Below are 25,003 nucleotides of genomic sequence, written 5' to 3' on the forward strand. Positions count from 1 at the left end.
AAGTTACTACACATTGTCAGTGTACCCTTTTTAAATAAGCAGGAAGTGGGGGGAAAAAAGCTTTTTTAAACCTCACCTTTTTTTTTTAATGTCTGAAATCTTTTTGTCTTAATATGCTTGGTAAAATTAGTCTTTCAAAGGAATCAAAAATCAAATCTAAATACACCTCAAACCTTTTTTTTTTAACCATAAATGAATAAAATCATAGGACTTTGGACATAAACAACCACAGTAGTCTTTTTTTCATATACATCATTAAGTTACTTCAAGTGCAACTGAAAGCTATAGCACTTACTTCTGGATCAGTTCACATTCACTTTGTAACCTTTTGTCTTTTTTCACAAGAAAAATACAAACTGATCCCAAACATATTAAAGTACATCTGTGCATTAAATCCCTGCTCATTTCACATAAAGTAGAAAAAAAGTCAAACATGTTCTAGTGCTCAATGTAAACATTTTGAACTATTAATTATTTATTAATTTTCCTTAAAGGTACTTAGCAGTGTGTGTCACATATTCAAAGTTAACCTTAGGAATAGCACCGTGACCAAAAAAACCCATAAAAATGATTCTTTCTATAATCCCTTAGTTTTACTTCAGAACTTGAGAAGCTACCATTGTCAACCATGCTTTCAAAGTCACCAGGCCAATTTTGGGTGGGGGGGGGGGTTGTTTGTTTTTCATATGAAACCAAAATACTGCTTCTACACACAAAGGCCTAACCATTTTGGACAAAATGAACAATTATGAACGGTTGACCAGCCAATCAATTAAGTTAATTCAGTCCAAAAGATAAGACTAGTTCTACTGATGAAGCCTAAATGGTCAAAGTATCATTTTACCAAAAGAACTGATGTATTTATGAATATATTCCATATTTATTTATGGATTTTTTTGGTACCTTTTTCCAGGTGATGGTAAACATGGAGTTATAACCCTGAGAATAGATATAAAACAGAGAAGCTTAAGAAGAGTTAAAATAAATTAATGGATACGACATCTATCACCATTTCTTAAAATTAAGGAAGAGCATGACATTAATTTTTTTCAGGTCAGTAGTCAAGGACAATTATCCTGACTCAATCTGTTAATAATACAGTTAACACGAGCTTTGAGAAGAAAAGCATCATAGTTTTGAAGTGGTGATAGCTCTCTCAACAACCAAAGGAGAGGTAGGTATACCACCTACCTCAGTTGGTAATGTCTAAGAACATCCTTCCCCTTATACCAGAGTAGAAAGAGAAAGTACCTTCTACCATGTCAACTGGAAAAGATAACTAGAAAGTAGCAACACTTAAGAACACTCTAACACTGATACCAGAGCCTGATGCTTTTCCTTATCTGCCACCTTAAGGATACACAGGAGAAAAGGGTTAATTTTGTCTGAAACCAAACATAGTTAGGGCCAATAAATAACAAAGGGTGGGAGTACTGTAACATACCCCTTTAGCTACGAAATATGTAAACCACTTGAATCAAGTCCATCTTCAGGCACAAACAAGCTAGGAATGGCCACCTATACTGTTTGGAGTAGCACAACCTATCAAGTAAAAATATTTGGCTCGAAAATAAGTGTACTATGGTATTTGATGATGTAAAAGTTACGCTTTAAGTGGATTTCAAAATTATTTTCCAACAACACATGACAGTTTCTTAGATTTAAACTAGAGGTCACTAATAAAGATACTTAGTTGCACCAGCAAAGAATGCTTGGGATTGCACATGGCAGCAGTAGACTAAAAGAGATGGAGAATGACATTTAACTATTTTCCTATATAAATGAGATTTGTGATTGCACTCTTAACAAAAATCAACTCTACAATTTCAAGAGATAGGGGGAAATTACACATAATTTACTCTTTTAGCCCTGTACACTCTATTAAAGAACACACTTTATCTAAATCTAAGGCACACAAACTCCTCTATTTCACAGAGTAAGACTATGGAAGACCAAGATTTTGGTTAAATTCCGTACATGGAAACCAGGAGATCTTGGAAAGACAAATTATATAGCGTTTTGTTAGTGCACAATTTAAAAGAAAATGCTAGTACTATGGTCTGGCCTTAGAGGTTTATAATGCACAAACGTTAAAAAAAATAATTTACCAGCACTTTATAAATTCAAGTTTATAAAATATAATGGATGATATTTTCCTTAAAAATAAAGAAAAAGAGAAAGACCCAACAGGACTTTGAAACAAAAATTGGAATCCATTTCAATGAAAATGACCAATCTGGTATAATGCATTCTACTCAAGTAGCCAGGGAAAGAAAAAAGTGGTAGGTACCTTGCCTACTAATCATGGTTACCCCTCCCACAATTGTTATGTCAGTATGCACAGAATATTTATGAAGAATCTGTAAACAAAGGTCACATGAAATTCATACTACAATAGGACTGGGATTAGAAACTACCACCTCTTGACGAATTCTGAAAATAACTGTATGACAATTGCTACCATGAAAGTAATGCTCATTGGTTTTGATAACCAGAATGTCTAGTGTTTAACATATTTCAAACTCTTGCTATATGTAAATACTGTCAAAGTAGATCTGCCCCCAAAATGAAGCATAATTTGGCACCTGTGCTGAATGCTGCTACAAAAGCAAGCAAGTGCAAATAAAAATAACAGTCATGATTTAGTCACATTCATAACTTTTCATAGAAAAATATAAATATATTCCCTGAATTGTAGGACAAAAAATAATTTCAACAGCCAGCTTTCACTATAAATTCCAGTCCATTCCCTCTTTAAATGAACTGGTTTTCCCTCAAGGTCATAAGGTGCAATCATCAAAATCTAACACATTTTCTAAACTTCTATCATCATCCCCATCATGGTATCTCACGGTCCTCCTACCCTGATTTCTCGTCTTTATTTTTGAACGCCGAAGAACTCTTTTAGATTTTGCATAGTCCACATCCTCCCAGTCATTATCATCCACGTTTAACCTAGGACGTTTGCTTTGTCTTTGTCGTCTCACAGTTTTAGATACGTTAGCTGTAAAAGTTTTACCTTTTCTAACTACTTTTGCTTTTCCTTTCATTTTCCTCTTTTTGGTTTTTGTATCATCAGTAAAGTCAGCATCTGATTCAGTGGCAGACCCCAAATCTGAATCAGATTTGGGACTAGTGTCAGGTCCACACTTTGAGCTCCCTGTTGTTTCAGAAGCTTTCACATTTTCCAATTCAGGATGCAGTCTCTTCCTTTTCATTTCTGCCATCTCGGCTGCTTCCTGCAAATCCCGCATCACTTTTGTCTTACTGAAAGGAGCCTTCCCATAGGTCCTGAGTCTTCTGCCATTCCACCTGCGTAGCCCATAATTCAGTTCCTCTTCAAAGTTATTCTCTGCAGTAGCCTTTTGCACCGGAGTTGACTCAGAAGAACATTTTCTACCAGTCTCGTTCCCTGGAATATGGCTTTTTGAATCTTCCTCCGAAGACCCAATCAAGGAATTCTTTGTTTTAGAAGGTGCAACATTTGTTTTGTGACTACTGGTATACCTGTTCTTGTGTCTTGAATTCAACATACCTTCAGAGTCTGAGTCTTCATTTAAAGACTGATTAATACTTTTTGTACTACCGTCTGAGTCGGCTTCAGGTGGCTTCCCTTCACAGCCATATTGTTCGTTTGGCACGTCACAGTTTACATCTCCCTCAGAATCACTCACTATCTTCTTAGCTGTGGTACATGCAAAATGGAGGGACTTTTTCCTTCCCTTTTTGCTTCTAGTACACACATTTTCTAAACCAACGTCTTCCACATCACTCATTAGCTTGATCCTAGTAGCAGCGGTGGTGGCACATCTTCGAGGAACTCTTAGGAGACCCGTTTTGGCTTTTGATGCTTTCTTAACCACCTTCGAATTGCTGTCTGAGTCACTGGAACAGACCCTTTTCCTGGCAACTCTTCTGCTTTGTCCATGGTCTTGTGATGCAGAGTCTAAAAATTAAGAGTACTCTTTTAATCTTTAATAGAAGATTAAGTCTAAAGGAATTAAATGTTCAACATTTTAAACAACTGAAGTCCGAGATTCTTTCTAACTTGGAAAGAGGGTGGCGGTGAATGGGTTGGGCTTTTACTACTTTAGAACAGTGACTTTTTCAGCCTCAGCACCATCCACAAGTATAACATCCTCCCATCAATAACATCCCATGCCTTTCTGTCTATATACACAAAACACCTGACACTAGAGTATTTTATTTACATGAATACAAACTGCACTCTCTTCGTCACTGCACTAAAGTATGCAACCTCATCACTCTCAGCCTCCCTGAAACTTCTTAACTTCACAGGTTCTATCACACACTACAGTTAGTCTTAGCTTTAGATGCCTCTTGCTCTTTAATACTTTTCAATCTCCATTTACCAGGACAATCTTAATTCAGAAAGTTATCTAAATTCTCCATGCTCCAGAGTATTATCAGTAAAATGGACATAATAATAGTACTTATCTCATAAAAGATATGAAGACTAAACTGGTTCATAAATAAATGTAAAGCATTTAGAAAAACTTCCTGATAAGAAATAGCTTGGTAACTTGGTAACTGTTCTTAGCTGCTATTATTATTATTTTTGTTTGTTTGTTATTTTGTTTTGCAGTACGCGGGCCTCTCACTGTTGTGGCCTCTCCCGTTGTGGAGCACAGTCTCTGGACGCGCAGGCTCAGCGGCCAGGGCTCACGGGCCCAGCCGCTCCGCAGCATGTGGGGTCCTCCCAGACCGGGGCACAAACCCGTGTCCCCCGCATCGGCAGGCGGACTCTCAACCACTGCACCACCAGGGAAGCTCCTGCTATTATTATTATTACTTGTCACATTCCTTTCAACCACCCTTTTCTTTCCTCTCCTCAAACTATTATCACCAACAGCTTATAAATGTGCTGGCCTCTGCTCTTCTTAAGCCCATAGCCAATACAATATCCCCATTCCATTATAAGAACTGAAATCTCTATTAAAAACAGCTATGAGGCTTCCCTGGTGGCGCAGTGGTTGAGAGTCCGCCTGCTGATGCAGGGGACACGGGTCCATGCCCCTGTCCGGGAAGATCCCGTATGCTGCAGAGCAGCTGGGCCCGTGGGCCATGGCCGCTGAGCCTGCGCGTCTGGAGCCTGTGCTCCACAACGGAAGAGGCCACAACAGTGAGAGGCCCGTGTACCGCAAAAAAGAAAAAAGAAAAAAAGAAAAAAAAAAAAACAGCTATGGCCAAGGCTTCCTGTTTGTTACATGAGCAAAACTAAACAGGTGGCAAAGAAAAGTTTTATGGGGGGAAAAGACCATGTATGTTATAAAAAAAAGGACAGTGAGAAAAATCAGTGAACCAAGGTTAAATGTTTTGAATTACCTTTCATAAAATTGTTTGGTTTTTCTTTTGTTTTCTTGTCATCATCTGAATCCAGATCAGTTTCAGATACATGATCTGAAAAACACTGGGACCCAGCAATAGGTTCACACTTCACATTCCCTGAACTCGGGTTAATTTCCATTTTATGACATCTACCATCTTCTCCATCTTCTGCTTCAGATTCAGAGTCCTCTGAATCACTGAAGATTTTTGCTTTTTTAAGGAAAGCAGCATTCTTGCGACCTGTGTTGTATCTCCTACCACCATATTTTCTTGGTTCAGAATTTGCTTCCTCCTCTTCCTCCGAGATGCTTTCTGCCTTAGGTTTCTGCGAAGATGTTGATGGGCCAGCAGTTCTGTTACGTCCATTATCTGAATCATGACTTTTAGAGTCTTCCTCAGAAGACTCTATCTTAAGAAATTTTGTTTTAGAAGTTGCTGCAGTTTGGGACTTGTAACCATTAGCATGCCAATTTTTCCGGGCTACCCGCAAATCACTTTCTGACTCTGAATCTCCATTTTCAGTATTCTGGGCAGCATGAGAACTGGACAATGGTGATGGTTGATTTTGATCTTTTAGCTCCTCTTCTTCAAGTTCTGACTTTAAGCTCTGGTCATCCTCAGAATTATGTAATAACTTTTTTCTAGCTACAGCAGAAGCATTGCGGTGAGGCAGCTTACGGCCAGAACAGACACTTTCAGAACTAGAATTCTCCTCTACGTCACTCATTAACTTTATCTTATTGGCAGCCACAGCAGCACACTTTCGTAGCACTTTTCGGTTACTTCCAGCTCTGGCTTTTAGACTTTCACCAGTCTCCAAAAAATTGTTATCAGAGTCACTTAAATAGACTCTCTTTCTAGTGGCTCTTCTACCACATCCATTTTCTAAAGAAACTGGACCTAAAAATAAAGTAACAATAAAATTAGAAAGGTCTTCCTTATTTCAACATTTTTAAATGACTTCATTTTAGTACTGATGTTCCTTATTTTTTTAATGCCAAAACAAGTTTACCTTTCTAAATTTAAAACGTTTAAAGAACAGAGAATCCAGAAATAAACCCATGCATATATGGTCAGATAATTTACGACAAAGGAGCCAAGAATATAAAAATGGGAAGGGACAGTCTTTTCAATAAATGGTGTTGGGAAACTAGACAGCCACATGCAAAAGAATGAAACTAGACTACTATCTTATACCATACACAAAAATTAACTCAAAGTGGATTAAAGAATGTAAGACCCGAAATCATACTACTAGAAGAAAACATGGGTAGAAAAATCCTTGACATCATTCTTGGCAATGATTTTTTAGATCTGACTCCAAAAGCAAAAGCAACAAAAGCAAAAATAAGCAAGACTACATCAAACTAAAAAGCAAAGGAAATCATCAACAAAATGAAATGGCAACATACTGAATGGGAGAAGATATTTGCAAATCATATACCTAGTGAGGGGTTAATATCCAGAACTCATACAACTCAACAGCAAAAAAACAAACAATCCAATTTAAAAATGGGCAGAGAATCTGAAGAGGCATTTTTCCATAAGAGGCATACAGATGTCCAACAAGCACATGAAAAGATGCTCAACATCACTGATCATTAGGGAAATGCAAATCAAAACCACAGTGAGATATCATTTCACACCTTTTAGAATAGCTATCATCAGAAAGACAAGAAATAACAATTGTTGGTGAGGATGTGAAGGAGAGGGAGCCCCTGTGCACGGCTGGTGGGAAAGTAAATTGGTGCAGCCACTATAGAAAACAGTATCGAGGTTCCTCAAAAAATTACAAATAGAAATATTATATGATCCAACAATTCCACTTCTGGCTATTTATCCAAAGAAAACAAAAACATGAATGTGAAAAGATATGTGCACCCCCATGCTCACTGCAGCATTATTCCAAATAGCCAAGATATGGAAACAACCTAAGTGTTCGATAATGGATGAATGGATAAAGAAGGTACACACCCACACGAATATTTCTCAGCCATAAAAAAGAATGGACTCTTGCCATTTGCGACAACACAGATGGACCTTGAGGGCATTATGCTAAGTGAAGTAAGTCAGACAGAGAAAGACAAATACCCTATGATCTCACTTATATGTGGAATCTACAAAAACAAAACAAAAAACAAGCTCATAGATACAGAGAACAGACTGGTGGTTGCCGGAAGGTAGGGTGCATAGGGAGTGAGTGAAATGGGTAAATGGAGTCAAAAGGTACAAACTTTCAGTTATAAAATAAGTTATGAAGATATAATGTACAGCATGGCAAGTATAGTTAATAATACTGTATTGCATATTGGAAAGTTGCTAAGACTAAATCTTAAAAGTCCTCATCACAAGAAAAAAAAAATTGTGTGACTCTGTATGGTGACGCACAGTAACCATTCAGTAAAGTGCACAAATGTCAAATCACTACATTGTACACCTGAAATTAATATCACGTTATATGTCAACTATACCTCGAGAAAAAAAAGCCTAAAGGACATGTAATCATGTGCAGATGCGTTAAGTCAGTAAACCATCCAGGACTTGCCTGGTGGTGCAGTGGTTACGAATCCGCCTGCCAATGCAGGCGACACGGGTTCGATCCCTGGTCCAGGAAGATCCCACATGCCGCAGAGCAACTAAGCCCGTGCGCCACAACTACCAAGCCTGCGCTCTAGAGCCCGCGTGCCGCAACTGCTGAGCCCAAGCGCCGCATCTACTGAAGCCTGCACGCCTAGAGCCCGTGCTCCTTGCAACAAGAGAAGCCACCACAATGAGAAGCCCACGCACCGCAACGAAGAGTAGCCCCCACTCGCCACAACTAGAGAAAGCCCACGTGCAGCAACAAAGACCCAATGCAGTCAAAAAATAAATAAAAATTTAAATTAAAAAAAAAATTTTTTTAAGTAAATAAATAAACCATCCAATATTTAGCTTTTGAATTCTCTTGATATACATTTCTCCAAAGTACCACTGAGCCTCTTCTCACCAGTTTTTCTTTTAGCGGCTCTGGTTCTGGTCACCCTGCTCCTGGCCAGCCCACTGCGTAAGGAGGATTCACGAGCTCTTGAACTCTCTTTGCTTTCCTCTGAACTATTTGAAGCTGAAGATGATGAAGAGGTACCTAAGGAATCTTCCATTTCACTTTCTAAGAAAAATAAAGCATCAACAGTTCATTACATATATTCTCCTATCTTTACACACGAGCAGTTATTTTGTAACAATAGACTAAAAGCAGATTCTTAAAATACTCTGAAGAGGAGAGTATATTTTTTAAAACTGTTCCAAAGAATAGCTGATAACATTTTGGTATTAAAAGGTACATAATCAGCATCTGAAATCAAGTTTGTTCTCTTATTTCTGAAAGTAACATGTTAATACGGGTTTGGATTCAGAAAATACAGTTTATATATTTTATAAACAAGCTTTCATTAAAAATTTAATTAGCTCCACTATCTTCTTCCTTCTGTTATGAGACAGGTATTTCCTATAGAAAAGACAATCATTTCAAGTCCAGTATTTCAGTAGGCTTTCAGGTCTCTTTCTAGTAGCCCTTCCTAACAGCATAGTTGTACCATACAGGCTTCCAAGCTCAAGAAAGAGCATTTCAACACACACACACAAAAAAAAAGGTAGAAAAGGTGTGAGATGAATAATTTAAATAGTACAGGTCATTTCCCCCCAACATAATACTTAATGAGTATATGCACAAGTGTAGGCACAAGACAGGAAACCAAATTTCCTGCTCCTTCATCCAGGCTCAGTTCTTGCATGCCTATCACAAAATAAATATTGCATCAAAATGAGTGGGAACATACTGTTGAAAGACAAAATTCTGCTCCATATTACAACCCAACTCTACGTCAAAGAACAGAGTGGCTGTTAGAGGGGTATCAGTCACCAAATCGTGTTCCTTCCTTTGAAATTGCTCTCCAGTTTGCCCACTCTGCCTGCTCCTACTGTATCCCACTTCCCATCATGTTGACTATGTTTCCAGATTCTTCTCCTTCCCCACATATCACTGCCAAACTGATTAATCTTCCTGAAACAGAATTCGTCATGTGATTCCTTCACAACAAGGGACCCTACTAAGTAATCCAAACTTTTCTGCAAGACTTGCCAGTCTCTAAAATATGGCTGCATTTTACCTGTTTGATCCTACTATTTTAAATCACAACAGTAATCATTATACCATCATCACAAGTCACCAAAATCACTCAGAGCAATATGCAAGTATGTACACACCATGGCCTCATTCCCACAATGCTAACAAAGGGTCAGCGTCAGCTACAGTTATACCACCAAACAGTAATAAAATAAACAGTTTAGAATTTACTAGGTCATCAGCTTTAAACTTACATGATTACCAAGTCCTTTTTTTAATTTAAAGAAATTTTTAAATGTCAAATTTTGCACAAATAGTGGTACTTATATCACTTTATTTAAAACCTGAATGATTCAAATTTGCTTAAAATGTGGCAGCACCACTTGCAAAGAACAGTATTTATCAAATATAATCTAATTATTCCATGTGTTACTTAAATCTCTTCTGTTAAATTTAAGTTCCTTGAATGTCAAGGTCATGTCTTACTTCTTTATTCTCTCCTCTAAACCCACAGTAACTACCAATGTTACAAACGTGAGTGCTCAACAGGTCAATATATAACATTCCATTTCTCACCAGATAATGTAGAACCATTTGTTAGAGTGACAGGTGTATTTCTCCTCATTCTTTCTGATGATGCCGCTGAATCTGAAGAATCACCAGAAGTAACACCCGAAGAGACACTAGCACTTGTCTTGCGGCTTGTAGAATAAGCTGCCCTACTTGAGGTAGACTGGACAGGAGAACCTACCAACTCAGGAATTACTTTTGCCTGAGATTTTAAGCGCTTCTGCTTGATATTTCTGGTCAAAGAAAAGATAAAACAATATTTAACAAAACAGAGGATGCCGAAATAAAGTGTATTATTACTTAACCTGAGAATAACTTTATGATCAAGACATTAAAATATTCATTATTAACATCTTATTCTAGCATGGATTACTGTTCTCTTTAAATTTGACATCATTTTATTCCAAATTTGAGTAATGAACAAATGATCCAAGTAACAGAATTACAGAAAATCATGCTGAATACCTTAGATTCTTTGGATTAAATGCTAAGAGGAGGCAACATTTATGTAATACAGGCGTTCATTCATATTACAAATCTTTTTAAAGTTATATCTGCAATAGAGCTTGTGATGTGATTTGATTTTGATTGACTGATTCATTTTTGGCTGCACCACGGCTTGCGGGATTCTCAGTTCCCTGACCAGGGACTGAACCCAGGCCACACCAGTGAAAGCCTGGAATCCTAACCACTTGGCCACCAAGGAACTGCCCATATTACAAATTTGAGTCTCAATATGACAACATTCCCTCTAGGCTCCTATTTATATATTCCTAAAGACAGTATAAAGTTAGGAGAAATTGACAAAACCTGAAGAGAAAGAACAGAGAGGCAAAAAAGAGAACAAGCTAGTTTTTTCTGAGACCAATCTGTTTACATCCAAGGGCCAATTCACCAAAATTGGCCCCTGAGCCATGGATTATGGTGAAAAACAGTGGAAGTTTAAGATAAGACAATCTTTGGGTTTAAATTACAGATCTGAGTAATATTCATGTTTTTTAAAGATAATCCTTTAAAACAAAAGGATTTGGTTTTGTTTTCCTTTAAAACAAAAAGACAAAGGAGCTTTTAGGAGCTTAAAGATAACCACAATTAATCAACTATACTTCAATTTTTAAAAAACACAGTTCTTTTAAGCAGTTATTGTTTATCATAATCAAGAAAATTCAAGTTTCCAAATGTAAATAGACCATGTTTAAAGACAAGTAGTCTTTCAGTTTCCATGTGTTAAATCCAATCTGTCAGCTACAAATGGGAGGGGGACAAATGACTGTAAAATATAACATCTTGGTTTCCTCCTTTTATTAAAAAATAAAAATAAAAAAAGGAAAACTCAAACTTGTTATGTCAAAATTTTAACTTCCATTAATATCAGCTGGAGGGTAATACAAAAAGAAATAATTATATGCTTATATACTTATCGTAAGTATATACATATATATATATATATTTTTTTTTGGCAGTACACGGGCCTCTCACTGTTGTGGTCTCTCCCGTTGTGGAGCATAGGCTCTGCACGTGCAGGCTCAGCGGCTATGGCCCACGGGCCCAGCCGCTCTGCGGCATGTGGGATCTTCCCAGACCGGGGCACGAACCCGTGTCCCCTGCATTGGCAGGCGGACTCTCAACCACTGCGCAACCAGGGAAGCCCATAAACTTGATTTTTAACAGTAGACAGATGATAGTAGCTCAAGAGTGAAAACTTTTCCTTTTTATCCTATCCTTTATGAAGAAAAAAAATGCAGAAGGCCTCAGAGACCTTTGGGAGACCATTAAACATACCAACATATGGGAGCCCCAAAAGAGACAAAAGGAGCAGAACAAAGTATCTGAAGAAATAATGGCTGAAAACCACCCAAATCTGATAAAAAACATTATACATCCACAAAGCTGGACAAATTTCAATAAGGATAAACGGAAAGAAATCCACACCTACAGTCATTTGCAAGATGAAGACAAAAAGAAAATCTTGAAAGCACCAAGAGAAAACTCCATATGCACAAGGAAGGGAACCTCAGTAAGATTAATAGCTGGCTTCTCATCAGAAACACTGGAGGTCAGCAGGCAGTAAGATGACATATTCAAAGTGCTAAAAGAAAAACACTGCCAACTAAACTAGTCTTAAATAATAAAAGTGAAATTAAGACATTCCCAGATAAACAAAGATTAAGGGAATTCACTGCTCGCATGTCTGCCTTACAAGAAATATGAAAGGACTTCAGGTTGAAAAGAAATGACACCAGAGGGTAACTCAAATCTATAAAAAGAAATAAAGACCACTGGGAAAGATAATTATATAAGTAAATATAAATAACAGTATAAGTAATTTGTTTATTCTTATCTGATTTAAAAGACAACTTCATAAAACAACATATAAAGATATAAACTGTATGACAGTAACAGCACAAATAAGAAGGAGAAGGGAACTAAACTAGAACAGAATTCTTGTATCTATGGGAATTAAATAGTATTAACCTGAAGTAGATTGTTTTCAATTGAGATGCATGGTATAATCCCAAGAACAACCATGAGGAAATCCATCAAGGGTATAGTGCACATTCAAAATGCACATGATGGGTTTCCCTGGCGGCGCAGTGGTTGAGAATCCACCTGCCAATGCAGGCGACATGCACATACCATGAAGCAACTAAGCCCGTGAGCCACAACTACTGAGCCTGTGTGCTGCAACTACTGAAGGCCGCGCGCCTAGAGCCCGTGCTCCGCAACAAGAGAAGCCACCACAGTGAGAAGCCCACACACCACAATGAAGAGTAGCCCCCAATCGCCACACTAGAGGAAGCCCACATGCAGCAACAAAGACCCAATGCAGCCAAAAATAAATACATAAAATAAATTTATTTTTTAAAAAGTACATGAAAACAAACTAAACACTGAAAAACTCAATTTCCATATTTCTATATGTCAAAATATCTATAAATTTGATAGTAATGTAAGCTACATAGTCATAAATGGCAAAATATAAATTAATATTAATTTACTATAAAGAGAATAAGTCCTTCATTTTATATTTCTTCTTTACAACTAATCCCCAGTGAAAATAGAGTGCATTACATCTAACTGGCATTTTCCCTTACAGGATCAAATGCTCAATAGCCATACATAGTAATCATTTTACCCTCTGCATTAAAAAAAAAAAAATTCTTATGCAAAAGACAAGAAATATTTTGAATAATCCTTAGGAAGATTTAGTTGATGCTTTTCATTAAATGCTTACAAATGTATATAATTAAAAATTAATGCAACAGCTCTATATGCAGAGAATGCTTTCAAGCCATAAAAAACAATGACTATCTTTAGTGAATATACTGTAAAATGATTAAGAATTTTTAGCTTAATAAAATCAAAGAAGTATCACAACCTGAAATTTTTAAAAACTGCACACAAAGAATGCAATAACCAATTTACCTGATACTTTTGTTAGACTGACTGACACGGTTACAATTTTGCCGTCTCTTGAACCTCTGGCTTCTTCGAAGTTTTTCACTGAATTTTTGACCAATCTTAAAATCAGAAGAGATTTTCTTCATTTTTTCTTCAAATAAGGCAGACAATCTCAACGTCATACTGTAAATCTGCAAGGACATGAAAGCAAAACTAGTACTATAAAATATCTTTTAAAATATTTTTACAAGTAAAATTATAGTCATTGAGGCTGCTTGTAATCTATTATATCACTGTTACAGATAAATGACTGTTCCTTACTTCATTTCCCATCCCTTCCCTGCAAGGACAGTGGAAGTATCAAATACACACTTCTCCGATGAAAAGAAAGTAATTTTAAATCAATCAACCCTAGGGTTGTATCTAGGGTTTATGTCTGTATGTCAATGGTTCTCAACTGGTTTTTTCCACATCTACCTGTACAAATCCCCAAAATGCCTCCTTCTCCCCAACTTAGATAGGAAGTTGGTTGTTTTTTTTTTTTTTTTTTGCGGTACGCGGGCCTCTCACTGTTGTGGCCTCTCCCGTTGCGGATCACAGGCTCCAGACGCGCAGGTTTAGCAGCCATGGCTCACGGGCCCAGCCGCTCCGCGGCATGTGGGATCTTCCCGGACCGGGGCACGAACCCGTGTCCCCTGCATCGGCAGGCGGACTCTCAACCACTGCACCACCAGGGAAGCCCCCTGGTTGGTTTTAAGGCTGCTATTTAGGCAGCAGAAAAGCAGTGTCTCCTTGGGGCAAGGGAACAAAAGCACTTCTACACTACTCTCTACTTGAAATCTGACTGCCTCTGATGCCACTTAGATTATTATTGGGAAAAAAACGACTGGACTGCTTACATCCAAAAGGAGACATTATGCCCTATAACTTTATATAAGATTGTGTTCTAATAACTTTTATAATAACATCAAATCTTCAAAAGAACAGCAATGTAATGTTGAGTGCCACTATAAATAACTTTTTGGCACAGCTCTGTATTCACAGGAAGTACTCTTTACTCATCCACAATCATTCCTGTAAAGTAAAAATCTAATATTCAAAAGCTAAATATCAATCATTCTGGTGCATGGTAGAGGAGGGTGAAGAGACTAACACTTGGGAACTTTTAAAAAGTATGTAAAATGTATGAATTTGCCATATTCATATATATATATATATATATACACACACACATACATATATACACACATACATATACAGGTATCCCCACTTTCAAAAACGCTACTTTCTACCACTTCAGTTTTACAAAAGACCTACTTTATTAGTACTTGTTTTCGCTAACTGAAAAAAAAAATCCAAAGAAGATTTTCACTTCTATGAAAAAAGGTGAAAACAGAGTTCAGCATTTGTTTGCAGCAAGCTGTTATAGAGGTAGTGCGTACCCCAAACAGCAAGAGTAGCACTGCCAAGCTCCTTCCCCAGCAACTACACTCAGCATCTCAGCGTCAGGTCATCACAGTTTTTTGTTTGTTGTTTGTTTTTGTTTTTTTAGCAACGTCCCAAACCAGAGAGATACATTTATTATGGTTGCTGAGCTTGCACTGACACGTTATCACCCAAAGTCAAACCAGAGAGACACATTTATTGTGGTTGCTGAGCTTGCACTGACACGTTATCACCCAAAGTCAAACCAGAGAGACACATTTATTATGGTTGCTGAGCTTGCATTGACACGTTATCACCCAAAGTCCATCAGAACCATTAGGGTTCATTCTTGGTGCTGAATATTCTATGGGCCTTGACAAAAGTATAATGACAACAGATTTTCCCTTTCGGCACTTTGAATATGTAATTCGACAGCCTTCTGGTCGGCAAAGTTCTGGCAGAGAAATCAGCTGACAGCTTTAAGGGGTATCTATTACGTTATGACTCTTTGTTTTCCTCTTGCTGTCTTTAGAATTCTCTCTTTATGCTTAGCTTTTAACATTTTAATTATGATGTGTCTTGGTGTACATCTCTTTGTGACACATTTTGTTTAGGCAGGTCACCACAGTTTTGAACTGTATCTGTGAGCATCTGTGCTTTATCTTGATCTATTCCGTGTATCTGTTATCAAGATGTGTCCTAAGGTAGCTGGTTCTTCACCTAGAAATGGGGTATGTTCAAATACAGAAGGAAACCTATATACACATACATATAATAAGTATATGTGAAATCTGTAATCCCTCTTTATCTTTGAAGTAGTTTTTAACAGTTATTTCCAGTATTTTGTATATATATTAAATTTATTCTTTTCCCTCAAACCTGAACTCTAGCATAAGTCACCAATTTTAACAAGAGTAACTTTTTTTCCTCAATCGTATTAAGTTTGAAAGCTCTGATACTCTTGAGTACCACCACTTTCATCTGAAAAATTCAATAATACATTTGAATTAAAAATAAAATTGTTTAACAAAAATGAATGCTAAAATTATTGGTTCCTCAACATGAAAAAGGGCATGTGTGAAAAACCCACAGTTATCATTATACACAATGGTAAATGACTGAAAATCTTTCCCCCTTAGATCAGGAATGATACAAGAATGCCTGGTTTCACCACTGTTATTCAACACTGTACCTTAAATTCTACCAGAGCAATTAAACAAGAAATAAAAATAATTCAAATTGGAAAGGTAGAAGTAGAACTATCTCTATTTGCAGATGAAATGATCCTATATATAGAAGCAATCAAAGATTCTACAAGAAAGCTATTAGTGCTAACAAATTAATCCAACTAAATTACAGAGTATGAGATTAACACACAAGAATCTGCTCTGCTTCTATACACCAACAATGAACAAGTGAAAAAGGAAATTAAGAAAGCAACTGCAGGGCTTCCCAGGTGGCGCAGTGGTTGAGAGTCCGCCTGCCGATGCAGGGGACACGGCTTCGTGCCCCGGTCGGGGAAGATCCCACATGCCATGGAGCGTCTGGGCCCGTAAGCCATGGCCGCTAAGCCTGCGCATCCGGAGCCTGTGATCCGCAACAGGAGAGGCCACGACAGTGAGAGGCCCGCGTACCGCAAAAAAAAAAGAAAGCAACTGCATCTCAAATAGCATCTGAAACAATAAAATATGTGGGAATAAATTTAACCAAGGAGCTGTAAGACTCTCCACTGAAAATTACAAAACATTGCTGGAAGAAATTAGACCTAAATAAATGGAAAGACATCTGGTGTTAAGGGATAGAAAAACAGTAGTCAGGATGTCAATACTGCCCAAAGCAATCTACACATTCAATTCAATCCCTATGAAAACAGACATGGAAAAAGTCAATCCTCAAATTCATAATGAATTGCACCCCCTGAACTGCCAAAACAATCCTGAAAGAGAACAATGTAAGAGGACTCAAATTTCCTTTACTGCCAAACTTACCACTAAAGCTACAGTAAACAAAACATTATAGTACTGACACAGAGACACTCATATGTATAAACCAATGGAACAGAACTGAGTTCAGAAATAAACCCATATATCTATGGCCAACTGATTTTCAAAAAGGGTGCCAGGCCATTTAATAGGGAAAGAATAGTCACTTCAACAGATGTTGCTGGGACAACTGGATTTCTACATGCAAAAGAATAAACTGGACCTCTATCTTACACCATACACAAATATTAACTCAAAATGGATCAATAGCTTACATAAGAACTAAACCATAAAACTCTTAGAAGAACACATGAGGTGAATCTTCATGACACTGAATGTGGCAGTGGATTTTTTTAAACTATTTTGAACACTATTTCCAAACATTTGCCTCTATAAATTACTCCTTAATATATATGTTTTGTGCAAGTAGTCTTTTCCACAGTTAACACTGTCTATAAAAAATAATTATTAAAATTAGAATTAATGGGGCTTCCCTGGTGGTGCAGTGGTTGAGAGTCCGCCTGCCGATGCAGGTGACCAGGTTTGTGCCCCGTCCGGGAGGATCCCACATGCCGCAGAGCGGCTGGGCCCGTGAGCCATGGCCGCTGAGCCTGCGCGTCCGGAGCCTGTGAGCCTGTGCTCCGCAATGGGAGAGACCACAACAGTGAGAGGCCCGCGTACCAAAAAAAAAAAAAAAAAAAATTAGAATTAATGGGTCAAATGGCACTTAAGCTTCTGACACATATTTTTCAAATTGCTCCATAATAGTGTTGGCATCTTACAGGCTGTGTGACGCTAAGTAGCAATGGGTTCTTAAACATGAAACCAAAAGCACAAGAAACCAAGGGAAAAAAAAAATAGATTAATTGGACTTCATCAAAATTAAAAACTTTTGTGCATCAAAGGACATTATCAAAAGTGAAAAGACAACCGACAGACAAAATAACTGGAAAACATTCATCTGATTAGGACTTAATATCCAGAATATATTTAAAAATTCTTACAACTCAACAACAAAAGGACAAAAATCCAATTAAAAATTGGGCAAACCACTTGAATAGGTATTTTTCCAAAGAAAATATACAAGTGGTCAATAACCACTTGAAAAGATACTCAACATCATTAGTGTACTGACTATATTTTCTTATTTTCTGTATCCTTGATGCTCTGGCATTTGGAGCCTTGATCCTGGAGAGACTACCCCATCCCAGGGCTAGTTCCCAGAGATAGCAAGTGGCTTTTTTTTGCAGGTGTACCTCTGATACAGAAAACAATCAATCCAGAGATCAAACACCTAACAAGTCTTCTTTATCAAACTCTCATACACCAAGCCAATATTCCCCCTACCCAAATCACCCCAGGGCCAGGAATCAGACATCTAGAGACCACCCCTACAGATCAAAGCTCCAATTATTACAAACTAGCCAATCCTAGACTGTTTACTCTGCCCTGCCTTGCCGTCCTGTGAAAACCCCAATCTAAGCTCTGTGCCATACTCTTCCCTTCCCTCCCCTCCCCTCTGCCTACTCGTCAACCTTGTATCACACACTTCTGTTTCTAGGGATCTGTGAGTATAAACTTCTTCCTTCGTGACAATTCATGTCTGCATGTCTTACTATATCTGATTTAAATAAATTCTAGATATAATTTTTAGTAAGTCATAACATAAATACAAATCAAAACTACAAGGAGAAAACACTTCACAGTTACTACAATGGCTATAATTTTTTTAAAAAACACAGAAAATAACAAATTTTGGCAAGTCTGTGGAGAAACTAGAATCCTCGTACATTGCCAGTGGGAATACAAAATGGTGCAGCCATTATGGAATATACTTTGGTGGTTCCTGAGAAAGCTAAACATAGAATTATTCTATGAACCAGAAATTCCACTCTTAGATATATAACCAAGAAAACTGAGGACAAGAACTCTTACAAATACTTGTATTCCCATTAATCACAATAACCAAAAAGTAGAAACTCAAGTGTCCATCAAAAGATGAATAAGCAAAATGTCATATACCCATACAATGAAATATTATTCAGCCAAAAAAAGGAATGAAGTTCCAATACAGGCAACAACATGGATGAACCTTTAAGATACTATTTTAAGTGAAATATGCCAGACACAAAAGCCAAATATTGTGTGATTCAATTTGTACGAAATATCTAGAATAGGCAAATTCAGAGGGATACAAAGTAAATTAGAGGTTACCAAGGGCTAGTGGAGTTACTTGCTTACTGGTGACAGAGTTGCTGTTTGGGATGATGAAAGAGTTCTGGAAATAGCAGTGATGGCTGAGCAACACTGTGAATGTAATTAATGCCAGTGAACTATACACTTAAAAATGGTTAAAATGATAAATTTTGTTTTATATATATATGTAACCACAATTTTGAAAATTTGGTAATATACTAAAGCCCACTAAATTGTGCACTTCAAATGCATGAGTTGTATGATGTATCCTCAAACATATTTTAAACAAAAGGGAAAAAGACATGAATGAAATTTATTTTCTGTCTGGAAAGAAAGTCTCACAAATGGTGAATACTGACAATAACACAAGCTTGGAAAAACGTTAGACTTGTATGTTAAACTGATCCAATAAGCAATTTGGATACTGAATGCAATGAAAAGGTTCTCAGATTAAGAGAAGAATTAATGCAGGCAGTCTGATAATAAGTAATGAGGGAGAAGTGAAATTAAGACAAAATGGTTAATTAGCAGTGATAGTCACTGATGATAGAGAAAGTGCTGTAACATCAAGCAAGGGCTTTATTTTAAAGTCTTACTCTCAAATTATTGCTTTTTTTTTTAATTACCCAGCACACTGGCTACAAAGGTTTATGAATATTCACTGAGAGTATGTGTACCCTTTTGTGTATTTATTATGTTTCAACAAGTTTTGAAAAGTTATCCAACACAGAACATTTGAACAAAAATTTAGGAATGTCCACTCTACTTGTGTTCTTAACTAATCAGATGGCCGATGTGTTTCTTCTTCAGATAAAAAACATTAGTATGCCATCAGTAGTCCACGCTCACTTCAGATTTTCCTTTTCTTACTTTTAATATTCTTCCAGCCTCTATCACTAAGTTCCCAATCCACTTTTCAAGATTCCCATATGTAAGAAAACACATTTTTCTCACTCTATACATCAAATACAAATTTGTTCATTTTTCACTGGTGTCCTCACTCGCACCAGTCCTCTTTTGTTTATAAAACTTGAGGAAAGCGGAACAGTGTCACAAGGAAATGATGTTTCCTAAGCAGATGCCTGGGCAGTGGCACTCTATGCTTAACAGTGGCCTTACTCTACTCACTGATCTTTTATGCTCCCACCTCCACCAAACACTAGAAAATTACCATCTACACAGATCACACGTACTCTTTTTTTTTTATAAACCACTTTTAAAATTACCTTTGATCTTTTATTTGGTGTATATGCTTTTGCATTGCTAAATATCAACCGGATGTCTTTGCAAAATTCCAAAGGGCTGTCATAATTTCCCGCTTCTAAAGTTTCCCTTACTGTTCCAAAATCCATTGGAGTATCTATAATATCTCGGTAATCCTAGGTTTTAAAAACAATAATTAGTTCAAAGATTCGATTCCTGTTTTTAGAAATGTAAGTGCATCAAATCTCTAAAATATTCAAAATGACAGAAGAAAAAAAGGTTACAAGGATCTTAAGAATCATCAATAATTTTAAAGAAGACATCCAAACATATGGACAAGAAATATAACAAAATTATATACTTGGCAGCAAGATATGAAATTGTTTTTATTTCCTTCTTTATACCCTTCTATAATTTCTAAGCTTCCTACAGTAAATTTGTGCTTTCTAATCTTTTTTTTTTTTTTTTAGGTCATTTTCCATTTCCCTATTAGAAAGTAAAGACACACTTTTAACCAATTCATAGTTTTCCTGGGGCTGGGCCTACTAATCCTCCAATTATATTACGTAACACTGGTTAACTAAGTCTTAACCCAAGTTACAAGGGTGTCTATTAATTCAAGTAAACTGTGTAAAACAACTCTTCCACAGCTGAATTAGTGGTCAGAGACAAAGTTAACAGGAAACCTAGTCATCTTACTTTTTGGTTGCTGGGGGTTTTTTCTTTCTTTTCTTTTTGGGCCATGCCACGTGGCTTGCAGGATCTCAGTTCCCTGACCAGGGACTGAAGCCGGGTCACGGCAGTGAAAAACCCAGAATCCTAACCACTAGGCCACCAGGGAATTCTAGACATCTTACTTTTTAATTTGAATACCTCCATCCCAATCTCCTCTACACCAACAAGAAAAGCCCCAAACATTCAAATAATGACAACTTACTGGATATTCAACCAAATCAACAGGTTGTCTAAATGGTTCAGAATCTTCACATTGAAATATTAAGTTCACTAGTTCCTTACACTGTTTCTTCCAATTGCTTTCAACATAATTGGTTGCTTTGATGCTCCTTGCTTTCCAATCATGAACCTAAAAATACATTCATAATATTAAAAGTTTTTTCAGTCTTGGAAAAGCCACACTATGGTATGATATAGTATAATGGTAAGAATGCAACTGAGCTGTTGTCTTCTGTATTATGTCATATGTCATTACATGATTTTCTATCTACTTGGGGAAAAAATCCACTTCTTTTAAAAAACCCAGTGTCACATCTGTTACTCTAAAAACATTTTCATTCCACCACTTATCTCCTAAGTTTAGAAAATGTTCTCACAGAACGTGAAGTATCACACTGGATAATGCAGTAGGCAGAATAATGCTCCCGAAGACGTGTACATCTTAGTCCCAAGAACCTGTGACTATGGCAAAAGGGACTCTGCAGATATGACTAAAAGAGTAGATAGACTTTGAGATGGGGAGACAGTCCTGGATTATCAGGGTGGGCCCAAAGTAATCACAAGGGTCCTCATACAAGGGAGGCAGAAGAGTCAGAGGCAGACTGGAAGATGCTATGCGGCTGACTTGAAGATGCAAGGGGACCATGAGGCTCCAGAAGCTGGAAAATGGAAGGAAATGAATTCTACCCTAGAGTTTCCAGAAAGGAACACACAGCTATGCTGACACCTTGACTTTAGTCCAGTGAGACCCATGCCAAACTTCTAATCCACAGAACTACAAGGTATTTTTATTGCTTAAGGCACTAGATTTATAATTTGCTACAGCAATCATGACAAATACTAAACAGATACTAAATACTTAGAAGTCTGTTTAGAAATGAAATTATATGAAAATGGTAATAATTCAAATCTTAACTTTTCATTGTTATTTGAGGCAGCATATTATGAAAATTGATGTGATAAAAAGCTTAAATTTAAGCAGCATTTGAATGAAATATAAGATAACACTATTAAGCATTTTCCAATTAATAAGCTTTACTTTTAATTAACATTTACATAAGAGCTTCAAGAACTGCTGATGACACCACAATTTTAACTACCCAATATCCAAAGCTTATTTCCCACTTTGTTCTCCCCTATCCTCCCAACAAATCCTCATTTTTAAAAAAGGTTCAGTCACCAAATCCTAGTTAATTTTCCCATTAAAAGGTCTCATCTTCTTTCCTTCCTCTCTATTGCAAGCCAACACTATTCTTTTTTTTTCTTTTTTAATGGCCACGCCACTGTGCGCTTGTGGGATCTTAGTTCCCTGACCAGGGACTGAACCCGAGCCCTCGGCAGTGAAAGTGCGGAGTCCTAACCACTGGACCGCAAGGGAATTCCCAGCCAGCACTATTCTTGACTAAGTTTCCCACCTTTTCTCTGAGATTCTTGCAATGAACTCCTAACTTTAATACAAATCTATCTAACTTTAATCAAAATCTGTTTTGGCTATGGAATTGACTCTCTACTGTAAATTTAAAAGAAGTCTTTGGTTTACAATATCACCATAATCTGCTCCCAACGTAACAGCCAGACACAACCACTTTGCTCACTCCAAAATTCAACCCCTACGCCAGTCAGGCCAATGCTCTCAGTAGCCCACTGACATGCCACACTTTCCTACTTTTTTAGCTTGAATCATAATAACCCTTACTTTTCAAGTGTCCTCTTCTTACTCTATCTCATTCTGAGGACACAGTCCAAATCCCAACCCTTCCACTAAACCTTACCTAGCCATCCACCTTACAGTGATTTCTCCCATTTCTCTTGTAAAATATTCAATATCAGTATCAATGTAACTTTTCAAAGACAACACCTAAAATCTTATGTTGATTTTTAAACACAGAGTAAATAAACAACTAAGGTTAATCACACAAATTAACTTACTCTCCTTCTTCCAGAAGATGTTTTAGGAAGATCACTATCATCCTAGGAATAAAAATCAGAGCATTTCAAGTGTTAATATTTTCATTAGATATGCAATAATCTTAGCATATCAAAGACATTAGGTTTACGAGGGTTATAACTTGTTAACAAAATCTCAAAATACAGACTATCAGATGGTCTTTGTGGCACTCACCCTCCAAGAAACCAACCCTTATTCTTATTCTTAATAACCATTTACATTCCCTAACGTAAACATGCACTAAACCCAAAATATAGCTATAAAAAGTTGCCTTGTGCATGTCCACAGAAGACATGCCCAAGGAGCTTTAAATTTGTGTTTTTACCTCTTCCATAAAACTCAGAAGAGTCTCCCACAGATTCCTACATTTTGTACGCTACACATTTTCTTATTCCCTAAATCACATATTAGCATCCCCATTTTTATTCCAATGAAAATCAGTGAACTACAATAATAGTTTGTGTAGAAACTGACACCACACTGTTTTTAAAAATATATCCTTCCTGCAACTCCATACAACAACCTGATTTTCTATGAAGTGAAATTACACAACATCAATGATATCTGCCTTTACTTACACTTCAACACCATCTTGAGTGAAGGATTTTAGGGTACTTACAGCATGGTAAAGTTCATTAATTTTTAATTACAATTAAATCCAACTCTCAGATACTGATTTTTTTTTTTTGGCTGTGCCACATGGCTTGTGGAATTCCAGTTCTCCAATCAGGGATTGAACCCAGGCCACAGCAGTGAAAGCACCGAGGCCTAACCACTGGACTGCCAGGGAATTCCCTCAGATGCTGATTTTACCAAAAACATATCCAAGGTACTTCTTATAATACACCTTTCTCTATCTCAAATTTGGAAAGAGAACATATTCCACACCTAAGTTAATTTACTTAGACATAACTTGTTTATTTAATATCAATTATTGGCTATTACCTCATTGATGATCTAGATAATTTTAAAATGTAGTTTTATCAAATGCCCTATTTTCATAGTTCATTGGAATATAGCAAGAATTGATTTAGGTAACCAACGTTTTCTACTTCACTCTTCATTCTAAGTTATCATTTGAAATTAACAAAAATCATTATAAAATTGACAAACTTCATACCAAATCCCCGGCATTTTGTTCATCATTTTCAGAAGTGTTAGAAAGTTCTGAGATATTTGTACAGTCTTGACTCCTAAAAGACAATTTTTTAATTTAACAGTATGCAAATGTAGTCCCTGTCTCCAAATATTCAAACTACAGGTTAAGATACAAACAGTTCCCCAACTATGCAAACAGTTCCTATGCACACCTAATTTCAGGCAGTAGAATATCAGGTTTTTACTCTGTCCTCTGTGGAAACAACTGACCATACTAGAACACTGAAAGTTAATTTTTTTTTTTCAATTTAAGTGTGTACAGAAATACTATATGTATAGTCTCAATTGGATGAATACACGGATGAGTTTTTCAAAGTTATCACCACTAGTAATATTTGTACAGTGAGTACCAGGAAAATGGTTGATTTGAGATAAAAAAGAATAGAAGCAAAAAAGTAAAAACTAAAATAAATTATATCTTAACATCACTGTAAACACAGCAGAAAAAAGGATCATAAAATAGGGGTATCTAGACACAACGGAGATGAAAATGGGTATGTGACCTTCCTGAAGTAGAAAGAAGAAACTTTGGGAGGAGAGGCAATAAGTTTGAGTCCTCCAGACATCAGACAGATTCAGCCCAGGAGAGTGAAACAGCTGGAATCAGTTATACCCCAGTTTGTAGCCAGATACTGAAAATGATGTCAGAGTTTATAAATTATCTTCTCCAGTATATAATTCTTTCAAAGAATTTTTATAACTGGGGGAAAGGCA

The 25,003-nt window shown here is 36.9% G+C and overlaps 1 protein-coding gene across 1 annotated transcript in view; it reads right to left on the minus strand.

Moving 5' to 3' along the window:
- Positions 1-2,780: 2,780 nt before the first annotated feature.
- BRWD1 (bromodomain and WD repeat domain containing 1) overlaps positions 2,781-25,003 on the minus strand; it is a 111,877-nt gene continuing 89,654 nt past the window's right edge. The window contains exons 33-41 of the mRNA XM_065876412.1: positions 24,252-24,324; positions 23,113-23,154; positions 21,167-21,313; positions 20,253-20,405; positions 13,448-13,614; positions 10,028-10,254; positions 8,336-8,494; positions 5,347-6,249; positions 2,781-3,946 (exon numbers count right to left, since the gene is read on the minus strand). Coding sequence (XP_065732484.1) covers positions 2,781-3,946; positions 5,347-6,249; positions 8,336-8,494; positions 10,028-10,254; positions 13,448-13,614; positions 20,253-20,405; positions 21,167-21,313; positions 23,113-23,154; positions 24,252-24,324 — 3,037 coding nt within the window. The remainder of the gene's footprint in view (positions 3,947-5,346; positions 6,250-8,335; positions 8,495-10,027; positions 10,255-13,447; positions 13,615-20,252; positions 20,406-21,166; positions 21,314-23,112; positions 23,155-24,251; positions 24,325-25,003) is intronic.

Source organism: Phocoena phocoena, chromosome 4 (assembly GCF_963924675.1).
Source record: "Phocoena phocoena chromosome 4, mPhoPho1.1, whole genome shotgun sequence".
Taxonomy (NCBI): Eukaryota; Metazoa; Chordata; class Mammalia; order Artiodactyla; family Phocoenidae; genus Phocoena; species Phocoena phocoena.